General features: G+C 44.0%; 1 protein-coding gene across 2 annotated transcripts; it reads left to right on the top strand.

The window, feature by feature from the left end:
• On the top strand, window positions 75-7458 carry JMJD4 (jumonji domain containing 4). Of its 2 annotated transcripts, none has more exons than XM_003123609.5 (6): window positions 75-573; window positions 844-1009; window positions 3073-3198; window positions 3542-3809; window positions 4379-4525; window positions 4968-7458. In XM_003123609.5, exons 1-6 carry the CDS (start codon window positions 309-311, stop codon window positions 5268-5270), a joined length of 1275 nt encoding a protein of 424 aa, XP_003123657.2. In that variant the 5' UTR covers window positions 75-308; the 3' UTR covers window positions 5271-7458. The 2 variants fall into 2 exon arrangements, with proteins under 2 accessions (XP_003123657.2, XP_005661214.1); XM_005661157.3 differs by having other exon boundaries at window positions 79-573; window positions 3578-3809.

The raw sequence follows: 17355 nt of genomic DNA, 5'->3' as shown, positions 1-17355 counted from the left end.
GGCGCCGGGCTGACGGCGGACTCTGCAAGCGGCCGCGGGTGCGTAGCGTGTACGCCGGAAGTAGTTTTCGCACATACTTCCTTTTTCACTTCCTAGTTTAAAGAACAGATAAGTGGGAATACAGAAACCACATTCTGGGTTCCTGACCTTCTGCCGGACGGCAGCCGGGAGATCTGGCCGCTGGCTCCAGCATCGCTGGCAGCCCCTCCGCGTCCAGCACCCCCTCCTACTCCCGCAGCTCTTCCGACGCTCCCAGCCCCCCTGTTCCCAGCAGACCCTCACGCAACGGACTCTGAGCCTAGCCCAGCATGGACAGACAGATGCGCGCATTTGCCGAGAGCCACTTCCGAGGCCTCCAGGGAGGTCTCTCCAGCAATGTCAGCCCGAAACTGGACCACGTGGACTTCATAGAGAATCCAGACTCCTTTTCCTACGCCGACTTCTTCAAGGGCTATCTGCTCCCCAACTTGCCCTGTGTTTTCTCCAGCGCTTTCACCGAGGGCTGGGGCAGCAGGAGGCTCTGGGTGACGCCAAGCGGAAAGCCCAATTTTGATTATCTGCTTCAGAACTATGGTAAGGACTGAGCGCGAGTGTCCCAGGCAGGAACACCTTGGAATGCAGCACAAAACTCCAGCCAGTGTCCTTTGACCCTCGCCCTACCTATATTCCCTTAGGTCAGACTGTGAGGGTGCAAATGAGGGGAGCCACAAGAGGACTTGAGGGAGGCAGGGAACATGAGTTAATCCCCAGAGGAATTCTTCTGGAGACGGTGTAGCAATGAGTTGGAGGGTGGACAGGGTGGAGGACTCTCAGAAAAGTTTGTGCCTGACCCTTTCCTTTCAGGAGATGTGGTTGTACCTGTTGCAAACTGTGGGGTGAGGGAATACAACTCCAACCCCAAAGAACACATGCCCCTCAAAGACTACATCAGCTACTGGAAAGAGTACATTCAGGGAAACTACTCATCTTCACGGGGCTGTCTCTATCTCAAAGACTGGCATCTGTGCAGGTAAAGGGGCCCAGAACACTGCTTTTCCTAGTCATGAGTGAGGAACTTGTCTTTTCTCCAGTTATGAATTTAATCAGTGTAAAAAACCCACTCTCTTCAGCCTGGTTGGAATGTCATTCTCTCCAATCATGGCCATCTCACCATGCCTGCGCGGGGTTGGCTGCGTGAGGAATGTGGGCACCTCTGGCAGAGGCTCAGATGGCCTGTGATTACCTAACTCTTTTTTGTCACTGTTTTTCCCGGAGCTGCCCTTGTCAGTCTCACTTCGATCTAACTGGCAGCACCCAGCCTTCACCAGTGCTCAGATGCCTCTGGGACCGGCCACCCCTATCCAAACCTACTTCTCCAAATCAAGCCTGTTCTCCTCTACCTTGGCTGCTGCCAATCTCCAGACTAGCTGCCCTGCCTCAAGTCCTGCACCCCACTGCTAGGCTCATTAAAGCTAGAGCTTTCCAGCGGGACTGTGTCCTGCCCATTTAAAATCTCCATCACTAACAAGCAATACCAGCTCTTAAATGAGGCCTTCTGAGGTGTGTCCTCCTACCACACACTTCTTCCACTTGGGGAGCTCAAAGGATGCTACTCTGAGAAATGTCTCACTCTAGTGGACAGCCCCACCCCTTCTGGTGTTCCCACTCTCAGTGGCCCTTAGATTTTGTAGCCATTTCCCCTGCCAAGGGTATGTTTCCACAAACACAGAGGGAGTCATAGTCAGGCGCCCACCAACTGGCACTGAGTAGATGCTCAATTAATGAGTGAGTGAACAATCAAATTCTTGTTTTGCTGATGTAGGAGCTAAAACTCAAAAAAAAAAAAAAAATTCAGGCCCTTGTCATTCCCAAGACCAATCCAACAGTACATGAAGGGCACTAGCATCCTGCTCAAAGTTTTCCCTTGGTACTATCTGCTACACAGCTTCTTACTTAGCAGAGAGAGCTTGCCCAGCAAACAGTGGATAAGATGCAACCATACCCTGATCCTAGACCTCAGGGACTCATATTCCATCAGCACAGACGGACTCAGACTCAGATGCTCTTGCATTGTGGATTTGGGCTTCAGATAAGCAACAAATGGTTTTTTAGGTTTTAAGTATGTCCCAGGTATTACAAGGAGCATACTCATCCTAGAAACTTCTTCATTGTTTTTTGTTTTTGTTTTGAAATTCAGCCTTGATGGAGTATCTTGCATTTTCCTTGGCAACCCTAAAGTAAAGAGAACAGAGGAAGGCTCGGATCAGGCAGGCAAGGATAGCCACAGAAGAGGTGATATCTGAGCAGTTTTGAAGGATAAGTAAGAGTCTGTCAGTGTACAAAGGCATGGCAGCAGAAGGACCTGCATGGTGCTTTGGAGAGCTACAGATGATTTGGAACTACTAAGGTTCTCCCCATCATGGCCTCTTACAAAGAGTGTTGTGTGACTATGTTGTTGGCAGAGCTGCACTCTTCTTTGGACTGTTTTAGAGTGCTCCTCTGAGAGCCCATTGGTTGGGTTGTGGGGATGGACTAGGGGAGTGAGGGGTTGAGAGATGAGGTGAAAAGAATCTTGGTGTACCTGGGGTGTCCTTGTGCCTGGTTTTGTGACCTTGAATCTGCTCAATAAAACCAAGGCCACTGGTATGGGTGAAAAAGTGAAGGAGGCCCCCAGATCTGGGAAATCACCATGATGCAAATAATGCATTTAGAATGCCAGCTTAGGCTGAAATCCTGGAATAGGTGTTGTAAGGGTCCTTAACATCTAGGTCACGCCTGTACAAATTGTCTAGGCTGTGTCACAGTACCCCCAGAGCCATTTCATCTGCTTACAACTCTGGTTCAGTCATTTGCTTAGGGCTCAGCTAGGATCATTTGGGGCTGTGATCATCAGGTGGCTGGATTATGGCTGGATATCCGAGGTAGCCCTACTCAGCCTAGCAATTGGCTCTAGCTCCAGAAGGTAGGTCAGGGTCATTCACATAATTTCAAAACTCATGGCTTCATATGCTCGGGAAAGGGCACTGGGAGGTGGGTTCGTAGCCACTTCTGCTGCAGTGGTTCGTAGCCACTTCTTCAAGCCACTTTCTAAAGGGACTCCTCGGCGGAGAGCGTGTTCACCCTGCCCATATACTTCTCGTCAGACTGGCTCAACGAGTACTGGGATGCTCTGGACGTGGATGACTACCGCTTCATCTACATGGGCCCCACCGGCACCTGGTAACTGCCTGTCCGCTCCCACCATCCTGTACCCCCGACCCTAAACCTTCCAGCTGGTGTTCCGCTCTTGGCCAGAGCCTCTCAGAAATTCCTGTTAGTCAGGTCGTGGAGTTGGCTGCCAGGTTTGGCATTTCTAAGCCTACTTACCCTCTTTCCTCTGTGGAAAGAGCCTATGCACCTTCTGTATGATGTTTTGGGGTGGGGGAGTTTTGGCCCTCCCACCTGGCTCACAGGCCAGGTATGAGAGCTGGGAACCATTGAGGCCTCTGAGCATGGCCAGTCCATTCAGAAGAAGCAAAGCTCACATCTAAGCCACAGAGCACCAACAGGAGCTCTTACACAGGTCGCCGTTCCATGCCGACATTTTCCGCTCCTTCAGCTGGTCTGTCAACATTTGTGGGAGGAAAAAGTGGTTCTTCTTCCCACCGGGGCAAGAAGAAGCCCTGCGGGATTGCCATGGTGGCCTCCCCTATGACGTGACCTCCCCTACACTCCTGGATAGCCGCCTACACCCCGTGCTCAATCGCTGTAGCCCACCACTGGAGGTCACACAGGAAGCCGGCGAGATGGTATTTGTGCCCAGTGGGTGGCACCACCAAGTCCACAACCTGGTAAGGTGGGCACTCCCCACCTCACATGTTATGGCCCAGACGGGTCAGGGAGAAATGCCACAGGGCTCCAATGGGCTGACTCTGACCCCCATTCAACTCTGCCCCTTGGCCTGCCTAGCATCCATCCTCCTCAACACCTCTTAGATGGCTTCTGGTAGAGAGAGGGCCAAGCCCACCTCTGCTGTTCCTACAGAGTGGACAGACTGTCCCTCTGGGAGAGCCTGGGTGTGGGATGGGGTGGGGCATGGGCAAGGCTGGTATTGCATGTGGCCATGTTGGTTCCTCCACACAGCACTGCTAAGGGCCCTCAGCTTCTTTCTGTCCCTCCTGTTTTGCTTTCCTGGGTAACGGATCCACACACCATGGTGTTGTCCTGCCCTTGGGGAGCCCTACTCTGGGTTAACTGAATTCAGATGATCTTATCTTGGATCCCTCTTCCCTGCTGGCTCCCATTGGGAGATAGGAGCAGCTTTTCCTAGCCGACGAAGGCTGAAAGGACCTCAGGATGAGGGGAGGGGACAGTGCCCCTTGTGGGCTCTTGGGGACAGCCTGCACCTTGCCCCTTGCAGGAGGACACCATCTCCATCAACCACAACTGGGTCAACGGCTGTAACCTGGCCAACATGTGGCACTTCCTGCAGCAGGAGCTCTGTGCTGTGCAGCAGGAGATCATTGAGTGGAGGGACACCATGCCTGATTGGCACCACCACTGCCAGGTGGGACAACTGGTTTGAGCAGGAGGGGGACATGGGGTGAAGCTCACTAGGGTTATAGTGGGGTTGAAGGGGTTGATAGGGTGTTCACCTGCTCCAGGACCACAGTCGGGCAAAAGCGTGCTCCCCAGGGCCAGTGCCTTGGTCATGGGGAGAATGTGGAGAAGCATGAGGTCTCAAGGGAGGGTGTGATCTTTAATGTCAGAGCTGCAGTCCTGAGGGCCTGGTAACCACAAGGCCTACCTATGTGAGTGAGAGTCTAGGGCTTCCAGGCTATAGGACTCAGAGCCATTTGATCACTGGCTGGCCCCTGGGTGTCTCTTCATCCTCAAGAACTGGGCCATGTCTCAAGAACTTTTGTAACCTAGACTCCATGTAGGGTCAGTAGAACTTTCCCAGAGCTGTGGGAAAACAGTAGCTCACTGTCTGTTCCTTTCTGGCCCAGGTCATCATGAGGTCCTGCTCCGGGATTAATTTTGAGGAATTCTATCACTTTCTCAAGGTCATCGCTGAAAGGAGGCTTCTCTTTCTGGCAAAGGGAGTGGGCCCTGGCAAAGTGGAGTGTGGCAAGAGCACTGGGCTAGGCCCCCAGCAGGCTGCTTTTGATGTCAGCCGCATAGCTGAGGTGCTCAAGTCTGTGTTGGCCCACCCTGACTTCCAGAGAATGGATACCAGTACATTCTCCCCACAGCCAGAGGAACTGCTGCAGCAGCTGGAGGAGGTTGTGGCCGCCACCACATCCCTTTAGTATGTGCTATGAAGATCAGATGCAACATGTCCTAAGGGGACCGAGGAGGTGCCCTGTTCCAGGCAGTCGCCCTGTTCCAGGGTCCCTTCTAGGAAAAAGTTATCTTCCTTTGTGGTCTGGGATGTGTTGTCTCTCAGCTGAACCTTGTCACCTTGGTGTCCCAGGCACAATTCCTGCTTTCCGGGGTCTGATATGTCCAGTTATCCATTGGCATCCCTAGGAACCTGATGCCTGTTTAGAGGTTCCAGGCTCCTTGTCATCATGAGGCCCAGCCAGGACTGGGAACTCTGGATCCAGTGAGGGGGTGGGTGGGAAGGTGTTAGTCAGTTGGACCCAAGGCAAGAAGGCTGAGAATGTGCTGTGGACTGAGGAGTGGGTTTTCTTGGCGCACCCTCACCTCCATACCAGCCTTCCCTCAGCAAAGTCTAGTACCCAAGCTGACAGGCCTCCCATCCTCAGTGGTGCAGTACATCTGCCTTGTCTTGCAGGGCTCCCTCTGCTGTAGCATACATCCCTGTAAAAGTCCACACATCTGCTAGAACAAGGTCCTTGATGTAGAGTGGGGCTCAAGACCTGTGTCTCTCTCACACTAGAACCATTGTTTACATAGAACCTCCTTCCTGCCACTGGTCTATGGCCCCCTCCTCCCCAACAGGAACTTGAGGGATGCCTATTGGTCAGGTCTCCAGGCCAGGCCTCATGTGCTCTCCTTCATGTAGGTCCCCCCAGGTGTCACAGATACATTGTTCAGATGCCACTTGGGCCCTGCTGGCAAGAAGTAAGCAAAGCAAAGCACAAGTGAGTTTATCCCCCTCCTGCTTACTGTAGTACCACCTTTCCCCTCAGGGACTCTAAGCCCAGCCTTGCAGCTGCATACCCAGTGAGGTGGAGGGCCTTGCCCAAGGTCCTCCTGCAGACAAGCTGGAACCTGGGCCTCTTCCATACTTCACATACCTGCACCATCCAGCTTTCACTCATTTCACTATTTGCTGTCCAAAGTCACTTTGCAAGCAGTGTTTGATCCAACAACCACTCTTTGTTCACTCTGCCCTGTCCAACTTCCAAGGCTTACTTATAATCCCTGTGCCAAACAAAATCAGTCATTACAGACTCCTCACGCTTGTCTGCACCACAGTGAAGGTTGGGTAGGGTCCTGGGGGCTTCTTGCTGTGCCTCGCACTAGCTCTTTAGTATCCAGTACTGGGTAAAGCTGCAGGAGAGCAATTGGGTAAGCTCAAGGCAGTGTGTGTTTCCCACCCAGATTGAAAGCACTCCGGTGATTAATTGGTAGAACTATGTTTTTGCTGCCCATGAATTGTTGATCCTAGTGATACACCTCTTCCCCTGCCTATCCACTGCATCTTTCAGCCCTTCTCATGGAAAGTTTCACATCACCATGGCCTAACCAAAGTTAATTAATTCATCAGGCCCCAGCCAAAGAGGAGTGGCCATTGTGTACCTGATAGACTGGGGGCCGTCTAGGGCATTTCTGTGTTAATTGTACAGGGCATTGCAGGGATGCTGAAAATCCTTGTACATAGGCAGCAAGGGTGCTTGTAGAATGACACCCAGCTGTAGGCCTAAGTCTGCATCACAAATCTTTCCCCAGGCCAGGATCCAAGAAATAAGCAGGAAAAGGAATCCAAGAAATAAGCAGGAAAAGGAATTCTGAAGTCAGAGGAATATTCAAATTTAGATAAAGTTCTTCTTTGGAGGAGAGGGATAATAATAGAAAATCCTGCCTGCCCTCAGTGTGTTTGCTAATAATCTTCCTCTGGCTTTTTCTTTTCCACATTATATGGTTTTATCTTTTTAACAATTTTATCTACTTAGGGTTTATGGAATTCCAAAGTTTGACATACAGTTTCCCCAATATTGGTCAAAAGATACCACAGCAAAAGCTTCTCTTCCTCCAAAGTGTAGAGAGGCAGCCATTGTCCTGGGGTAGGAAACGGTCCTGGCAAGAGTTACTTTTAAAGACCCCAAAATTTCAGTGGTTGTTGCTATGCCTGTGAAAGTACCTTCAACCTCCAAATCCCCTGAGTTCTGAGGGGGTATCTCAGCTCTTTTCTAGTTTAATGAAACTGAAACAAATGTCTGTAAAAGCTAGACTTGTGCATGTCCTTAGGGGTGGCTGGCCCTTCTCACTTCTCCCATATACAATAAACTGATGGCTATGCAAGACTTATTGAATAGTGAGAGTGCCTTATTGAGGAGTGAGAATGCCTCTTTCAACATATGAAATGAAAGGTGAAAACCAGGTTATAGTAGAAACTGGATTTTAATATAATATTCAAGGACATCCTTATCTATTTACAACAATAGTAATTTATTTTTAACCTTTTATACAAAAAAAAAAAAATCACCCTCTCACCTCCTCTGAAATCTTCCCTTCCCACTGACCCATCTCTTATGGTATCATAAACTCCTTGGTGCCTGACACTTGTAGTGGCAGCAGATACCATCACTGGGACTCAGCTGCCCCTCCTCACCTGGTGGAGAGCAATGTATGTGAAGTGGAATCTCTCCTCTACTGGGGGAGGGAGGTAGCCAACTCTCACTCTCAATTGGCCTTGATAATGGAATCTGAGATTCCATCTACTCTGAGAAAGGCTGGAGTGATGTGAGATAAGGTCAGGATACCTGGGAGGGTCATAAGCAGGTGCTATAAGATGAGAGAACTGGAGTTCCCTTCGTGGCGCATTAGTTAACGAATCTGACTAGGAACCATGAGGTTGCGGGTTTGATCCCTGGCCTCACTCAGTGGGTTAAGGATCCGGCATTGCTGTGGTGTGGGTCGCGGACACAGCTCGGATCCTCTGTTGCTGTGGCTCAGGCATAGGCTGGTGGCTACAGCTCCGATTAAACCCCTAACCTGGGAACCTCCATGTGCCACGGGAGCAGCCCTAGAAAAGGTGAAAAGACAAAAAATAAAAACAAAAACAAAAAACTGTAGTTATCAGACCTGGTAGGGTGCCCCTAGACACCGATGGCAGTGACTATTACCTAGTCATTGGTGCCTACAGGCATCCTACCAGGTCTGATGACTACAGTTCATTGGTGCCTTTATGTGACCTGTAAAGAAATGAGAAGAGTTTACAGAGGGCAATAGCTAGTAGCAAGCAGGGCAGTGTTACTTTGGGCAGTGCTTCTCAGCTAGTTAGCTAGTCCTCTGGTTCCCAGAGAGCAGAAGTCACCTAAGACAGCAAGATTACCCATGGGAATCCAGATCAGCCTGTCAACTGTCAGACATCATGCCCAGCCAGTCTGGAAGTGGCCTGGGCTGGCAAATTGGGAGCACAATGCCTGGTTGGCCCAGGCACTGAAGTCAGTAAGTGTTTAGCTCACCCTAGAAAGGGTGATCCTGAGGCTAGCTATGACCAGGAATCAGCTAGAAGATGCCCTTTGTGAGCCATAAAAAGAGCAAAGTAAATCTGAAAAGTAAATATTAGAGCAGGGATAAATATAGTAGAGAACAACATAGCAATAGAGAAAAATCAGCAAACTTAAAGTTGTTTCTCTGAAAAAAAAATGACAGACCTTTAGATTGACTAAGCAAAAAGTAGAGAGGACTGAAATAACCAAAGTCAGAAACAAAGTTGGGACAACACTACTAACCCCACAGAAATAAAAGACTTTGTAAGAGACTATGAACAATTATATACCTACAAATTGCATGCTGTAGATGAAATGGGAAAATTTGTATAAGCAAATTATAAAACATTTTATTGGTGAATCCTACCAAACATTTAAAGAGTTCTTAAACTCTTCCAGCATATAGAAGAGGAGGGGGCACTTCTGATTTCTGCGAGAGCACCATTACCCTAATTCGAAAGCCAGACAAAGACCTCACAAGAAAAGAAAACTAGAGACCAGTATCCCCCATGAAGATAGATGCAGAAATCTTCAGTAAATACTAGCAAACAGGATCCAGCAGGATTATATTTCCAAATCCAAAAGATTATGCATCATGGCCAAATGGGATTTGTCCAGGGATTAAAGTACTGTTCAATATATGAAATTAAATCTTTCCACATTTATAGAATGAAGGGGGAAAATCCATATGATCATCTTCATTGATGCTGAAAAAAACACTTGACAAAAGCCAACACACTAAGAATACGAGAACTCAATAAGTAGAATAAAGGGAACATCCTCAACATGATAGACGGCATTTATAAAACCCCCACAACTAGCATCATGTTTAGTTTTGAAAGACTGAAAACTTTCTCCCTAAGATCAGGAAAAACACAAAGACATCCATCTTCACACTTCTATTTCATTAGAAGTTCTGACTAGAAAAATTAGGCAAGAAAAGTAAAAACATCCAAATTGGAAAGTAGATGGTAACACTATTTATTTACAGATGACAAAATTTATATGTAGAAAATCCTAAAGAATTCACACACATACACACAACTGTTAAAACTAGCAAACAAAGTCAGTTGAGCTGCAGGCTCAATGAAATAGAAATTGAGATTTAAAGAATAAACCCATACATGTGTGGTCAGTGGATTTTTCAACAAAGGCACTAAGACTACCCAATAAAGGAAAAACAGGTTTTCTGCAAATAGTGTTGGGAAAACTGGAAGTCCACATGCAATAGAGTGGAGTTGGAACCTTACTTCACAACATAGGCCAAAATTAATTCAGCATGGATCAAAGACCTAAAATTCTAAGCCCCTAGGGAAGAAAGAAACATAGGAGATATCTTTATGCACATGGATTTTAGCAATGTTTTCTTAAATATGACACCAAAACATAAGCAACAATATAAAATAGGCTTCATCAAAATCAGATTGCATCAATACCTTCAAGAAGTGAAAAGACAACCTACAGAAAGGTAGAAAATATTTGCAAACTAAATCTAGTAAGGTTCTTGAACCCAGAATGTATTAAAACCTTTTACAATTCAATGACAAAACCACAACCCAAATAAAAGTGGGCAAAGTACTTGAATAAACATTTCTCCTCATAGAGACACAAATGACCAATAACCATGTGAAATGATGATCAATATCATTAGATATTAGGGAAAATAAGTCAAAGTCACTTCACAATTACCAAGAAAATTAAAAAACAAAATGGGAGAAGGATCAAGATAGTGGAGTAAGATATTGTGCTCACCTTTTCCCAGAAACACATCGAAAAAACACATACATGTAGAATGATTCACACAGAACATCTACTGTACACTGGCAGAAGAACTTAAGCCTCAAAAAAGGGCAAGAAACCCTCCAAACTGAAGAGAAAAAAAGGGAAAAAAGGAATCAGCACAGGACTGGCATTCCAGAGAGGGAGCTGTGAAAGAGAAAAGGAACCCACACCCTGGGAAGCTACCTAACTGACTGGAAGATCAGCCGAGATGGAGGGATTTCAAAGTTGCCAAGAAAAGTGCAGTAGCTGGACTGAGGAGGGCAAAGCAGTGTGAGAGCTGTACAGATCATCCATACCACTGCCCCGGATACCACAGTCTGGGATGCTTGGGTGGGGACTGGGCACTGAGACTCAGGCTCCAGAGGTCAGTTCCAGAGAGAGGACTAAGGTTGGCTGTGTGGAGTCTGCCTGAGGGGCTAGGGAGTGGTATGCCATGGGCTAGGGAGCAGAACTCCACAGCTGAGGGAACCTGGGAGGAGGTCTGCCCTGCAAGAAAAGCAAGGTGCCATTGTAGGGGATGGTGAGAGGAAGAGGGGCATACTACCATAGAAATCTCTTTTCCTGCACATGTGTGGGCTCTCAGAGGGTGAGTTGCCTCTGGTGCAGGCAACAGGTGGTTGATAGGCCACTATCTTGGGCTACAGGAGACCGGATGCCTCTTGTGCAGGCTACGGGTTCCTGGGAACCTCTTGTATAGGCTAAGGGCAATGGGAGACTAATCACGAAGTGGCACCTTTTCTGTGATCTACAGGCAGCACAAATGACCAAGTCATCTCAGAAACCATGGGGGTGTGTGGCCCTTCACTACTAGGGCCCTCCACCTGCGACCCCAGTCACCTCAGAAGTCAGCAAAAAAGAGGGCACTGCAACTGAGTGCCACCTGTTGCTGCTCTCACTCCCCTGGGAAGACACTTGCCCTGCTGCTGCCACTGCCAAACACTCTGGGCAGTGTCCACACATGCTTGATCACTGTCACTTCCCAGGACCCTGCAACTAGGAGATCCTTTGCAGCACCTCCTTCGTGGGCTAAGCAGGATAGGGTGCTTCTTATGTGAAAACATTCTCTGACATCAACATTACAAATGTTTTCTTAGGTCATTCTCCCAAGGCAACAGAAATAAAAGCAAAAATAACCCAGTGGGACCTAATCAAACTGACAAGTTTTTACACAGCAAAGGAAAACATAAAGCCAAACTACAGAATGGGAGAAAGTTGCAAAGGATGAAACTGACAAGGGCTTAATCTCCAAAATATACAAACAACTTACACAACTCAACAGCAAAAGAACCCCCAACAACCCAATTGAAAAATGGGCCAAAGACATGAACAGACATTTCCCCAAAGAAGATATAAAGATAGCTGACAGGCACATGAAAAAAATGCTCAACATCATTAATTATTAGAAAAATGCAAATAAAAACTACAATGAGGTACCACCTCTCATATTTTAGAATGGCCATGATTAACATGTCAACAAATAACAAATGCTGGGAAGCGTGTGAAGAAAAGGGTACCTCCCTATACTGTTGGTGGAACCACTATGGAAAACAGTATGAAGGTACCTCAGAAAATTAAATATAGAACTACCGTATGACCCAGAAATCCCACTCTTGAGCATATATCTGAACAAAACTTTCCTTGAAAAAGAAATATGCACCCATATGTTCAGTGCAGCACTATTCACAACTGCCAAGACATGGAAAACGACCTAAATGTCCATCAATAGATGAATGGATTAAGAAGATGTGGTATATATACACAATGGAATACTACTCAGGCATAAAAAAGAACAAACTAATGCCATTTGCAGCAACATAGATAGAACTAGAGCCTCTTATACTAAGCAAAGTCTGAGAAAGCCAAATATCATATGATGTCACTAATATCTGGAATCTAATATATTGCACAAATGAATCTTGCCACAGAAGATGGGCTTGGAGAACAGACTTGTGGTTGCCAAGGGGGATGGGGAGGGAAAGGGATGGACTGGGAGTCTGGGGTTAATAGATGCAAACTATTGCCTTTGGAGTAGATAATCAATGAGATCCTGCTGTATAGCACAGGGAACTATATCTAGTGACTTGTGATGGAACATAATGGATGGAGGATAATCTGAGAAAAAAATATATGACTTGGTCATTTTGCTGTACAGTAGCTAATTGACACAACTGTAAACTAAGTATAATGGAAAAAATAAAGATCATTTAAAAAAACTGCTAGTGAGGTTGGAAGCCTCATTCATTGCTGGGGAGGAGCGAGAGGTACAGTGGTGCAGCCTCTGTGAAAAAGATTGGCAGTTCTTCAAAAAGTTAAATATGGACTTAGCATTTGAGGAAGGGAAGACATCAAAAGTAAGAGGGGCTACAATTCTATTGTCTGCAAAAAGGACAGCACACCAAAAACCTATAAAAATGAAGGGAGCAAGAAAAAAACCCAGGAAAACAGCTAAGTGATTGGGAGATTATCAGACTCCAGGAAAAAGACTTTATTTTATTATTTGTTTTATTATTGTTATTTCACCAATACAATTTTTTTCCCTACTGTACAGCATAGTGACCCAGTTACATATACATGTATATATTCTTTTTTCTCCCATTATGCTCTGTCATAAGTGGCTAGACATAGTTCTCAGCATTTAACAGCAGGATCTTATTGCTAATCCACTCCAAAAGTAATAGTTTGCACCTATTAACCCCTAGCTCCCAATCCATCCCACCCCCTCCCCTCCCCCTAGGCAACCACAAGACTATTCTCCAAATCCATGATTTTCTTTTGTGTTTAAAGTTTCCTTTGTGCTCTATATATTAGATTCCAGATATCAGTGATATCATATGGTTTTTTTCTTTCACTTTCTGACTTCACTCAGGATGAGAGTCTCTAATTCCATCCATGTTGCTGCAAATGGCATTAGTTTGTTCTTTTTTATGGCTGAGTAGTATTCCACTGTGTATATATACCACATCTTCCTAATCCAATCACCTGTCAGTGGACATTTGGTTGATTCCATGTCTTGCCTATTGTGAATAGTGCTACAATGAACATGCCGGTGCATGTGTCTTTTTTAAGGAAAGTGTTGTCTGGATATATGCCCAAGAGTGGGATTGCAGAGTCATATGGTAGTTCTATGTATAGTTTTCTAAGGTACCTCCACAGTGGTTGTACCAGCTTAAATGCCCACCAACAGTGCAAGAGGGTACCCTTTTCTCCACACCCCCTCCAGCAGTTGTTATTTGTGGACTTATTAATGATGGCCAATCTGACTGGTGAGAGGTGGTATCACATGGTGGTTTTGATTTGCGTTTCTCTAATAATGAGGGATGCTGAGCATTCTTTCATGTGCGTGTTGGCCATCTGTTTAAAATACTGAAGGAATTAAAGAGGATATGAACAGTAATGCAGATTCTCTCAGAAAGGAGATAGAAAATATAAGGAGGAGCCAAGATAAACTAGAAAATTCATTTTCAGAGATACAAACCGAGCTAAAGGCAATGAAGACCAGAATGAATAACACAGAGGAACGAATTAGTGATGTGGAAGATAGAATAATGGAAATCACCCAAACAGGACATCAGGCACAAAACCAAATGAAAAAACATGAAAGCAGTATAAGAGACCAATGGGATAATATAAAGCAGGCCAATCTATGCATAATAGGAATTCCAGAAGGAAAAGAAAAAGAAAAGGGGATTTAAAATATATTTGAAGAAATTATGTCTGAAAACTTTCCAAATCTGAAGGGTACTGATATTGAGACACAGGAATCACAGAGGAGCCCAAAGAAGTTTAACTCAAACAGGCCTACAACAAGCCATATTATAATAAAAATGGCAAAAGTTAAAGATAAAGAGAGGATTCTAAAGGTAGCAAGAGAAAGACAAAGTGCTAATTATGAGGGGACCCCCATAATGCTATCACCTGATTTCTCTACAGAAACTCTACAGGCCAGGAGGGAGTGGCAAGATATATTTAAAGTGCTGAAAATAAAAAAATATGCAACCTAGAAAACTCTATCCAGCAAGAATATCATTTACAATAGAAGGGGAAATAAAGAATTTCTCCAACATGCAAAAGCTGAAAGAGTACAGCAATATGAAACCCATTCTAAAAGAAATACTGAAAGGGCTTCTCTAAATTAAAAACAAACAAACAAACAAAAACAGAGGAAGAACTAGGATGGAGGAAACCACAATTGGAAATCGGTCACTTAAATAAGCCAGCATACAGATCCAAACATTAAGATGTTAATAAAAAATAAAAAATAAAAAAGAAGACATCAAAATCATACAATGTGGGTAAGGGAAGGAAGGAAAAATAGATTCTTTGTTATCTTAATGATGTGTTTGAACCTATATGATTATCAGGCTAAAGTAACCAGATATAGGAAGGAGTTAACATACTTAAAAAACAGGGCAACCACAAATCAAAGCCAAACATTACACTCACAAAAACTTAAAAGTACTCAAGTGTAAAATAAATGGAAACCATCCAACCAAAAAAATAAAAGAAAAAAAGAAAAAAAACATAGACCCAACTGGAAAACAAGGTTTAAAATGGCAATAAATAAATATCTATCAATAAGCACCTTAAATATCAATGTACTGAACACTCCAATCAAAAGAGACAGAGTAGCAGATTGGATAAAAAGGCAAAACCCTTCAATCTTCTGCCTACAAGAAGCTCATCTTAGGCCAAAGGATACATATAGATTGAAAAGGGGGTGGGAAAAGATATTTCATGACAATGGTCAAGACAGGAAAGCAGGAGTTGCAATACAAAATACAATACAAAATAGACGTTAAAGCAAAAGACATAAAGAAAGACAAAGAAGGACACTATTTAATGGTTAAAGGATCCATTCAAGAAGAGGATATTACAATCATCAATATATATGCCCCTAATAAAGGAGCACACAGATACCTACAACAAATACTTATACAAGGAGAAATTGATGGGAATACAATCATAGTGGGAGACTTAACACCTCACTCATATCAACTGACAGATCCTCTAGACAGAAAATCAATAAAGCAACAGAGATCCTAAAGGAAACAATAGAAAAGTTAATTGACTTAATTGACTTTTTCAGGACATTATATCCAGAATATCAGAATACATATTCTTCTCAAATGCACATGGAACATTCTCCATAATTGATCACATATTTGGGCAAAAAGCTAACCTTAACAAATTTAAGAGTATAGAAATTATTTCAAGTATCTTCTCTGATCACAATGGCATGAAACTAGAAATCAACCACAGGGAAAGAAATAAGACAAAATCTACTACATGGAGACTAAACAGCATACTGCTAAAAAGCCAATAGGTCAATGAGGAAATAAAGAAGGAAATTAAAAAATACATGAAGGCAAATGATAATGAAGACACAACCACTCAAAATCTATTGGATGCCGCAAAAGCAGTGCTCAGAGGGAAGTTCATAGCAATACAGGCCTTCCTCAGAAAAGAAGAAAAATCTCAAATGTACAGCTTAACCCACCAGCTAAATGAATTAGAAGAACAAAATAAAAACTCCTAAAGTCAGCAGAAGGAAGGAAATCATAAAGATCAAAGAGGAAATCAATAAAATAGAGATTCAAAAAACAATAGACAAAATCAATAAAACCAAGAGCTGGTTCTGTGAAAAGGTAAACAAAATTGACAAACCTCTGGCAAGACTCACGAAGAAAAGGAGAGAAAAAAACCCCAAATAATCAAAAGCAGAAATGAAAAAGGACAAGTCACAACAGATACTACAGAAATTCAAAAAAACCACAAGAGAATACCATCAACAATTATATGCCAAGAAATCTGACAACCTAGAAGAAATTGACAACTTTCTAGAGTCCTAAAACCTGCCAAAACTGAATCAAGAAGAAATAGATCAAGTGAACAGACTGATCACTGGAAATGAAATTGAATATGTCATAAAAACAATGCCTACAAATAAAAGTCCAGGACCAGATGGCTTCACAGGGGAATTCTACCAAACATTAAAAGAGGAAATTATACCCATCATCCTTAAACTTTTCCAAAAGGCTTATGAAGAAGAAACACTTCCAAAGACATTCTATGATGCCACCATCACCCTAATTCCAAAAGCAAAGATACCACCAAAAAAGAAAACTATTGGCCAATATCTTTGATGAATATAGACGCAAAAATGCTTAACAAAATTTTAGCTACCTGAATCTAACAACATATCAAAAAGCTCATACACCACGACCAGGTGGGATTCACACCAGGTTCACAAGGATGGTTCAACATATGCAAATAATTATGTCATACATCACATTAACAAAAGAAAAGTCAAAAACCACATGATCATCTCAATAGATAAAGAAAAAGCATTTGACAAAGTTCAACATCCATTCATGGTAAAAACTCTTACCAAAGTGGGCATACAGGGAACATTCCTTAACATAAAGCCATTTATGACAAACCCACAGAAAATATAATACTCAATGACGATAAGCTGAAAGCCTTCCCACTAAAATCTGGAACAAGACAGGGACGCCCACTCTCACCACTGCTATTCAACATCACATTGGCAGTCCTAGCCAGAGCAATCAGACAAACAAAAGAAATAAAAGGCATAAAAATAGGAAGAGAAGAAGTAAAACTGTCCCTGTATGCAGATGATATGATACTATATATAGAAAACCCTAAGGACATAACCCAAAAACTACTTGAACTCAACAAATTCAGCAAAGTAGCAGCATATAAAATTAACATTCAGAAATCAGTCACATTTCTGAATACTAACAATGAAATATTAGAAAAGGAATACAAAAATACAGTAGCATTTAAAATTGAACGTCAAAAAAATCAAATACCTCGGAATACACCTGACCAAGGAGGTAAAGGACTTATATGCAGAGAATTATAAAACATTAATCAAAGAAATTAAAGAAGATGTAAAGAAGTGGAA

The sequence above is a fragment of the Sus scrofa genome, chromosome 2 (assembly GCF_000003025.6).
Source record: "Sus scrofa isolate TJ Tabasco breed Duroc chromosome 2, Sscrofa11.1, whole genome shotgun sequence".
Lineage (NCBI taxonomy): Eukaryota > Metazoa > Chordata > Mammalia > Artiodactyla > Suidae > Sus > Sus scrofa.
This window is presented reverse-complemented; position numbering and strand designations above follow the sequence as displayed.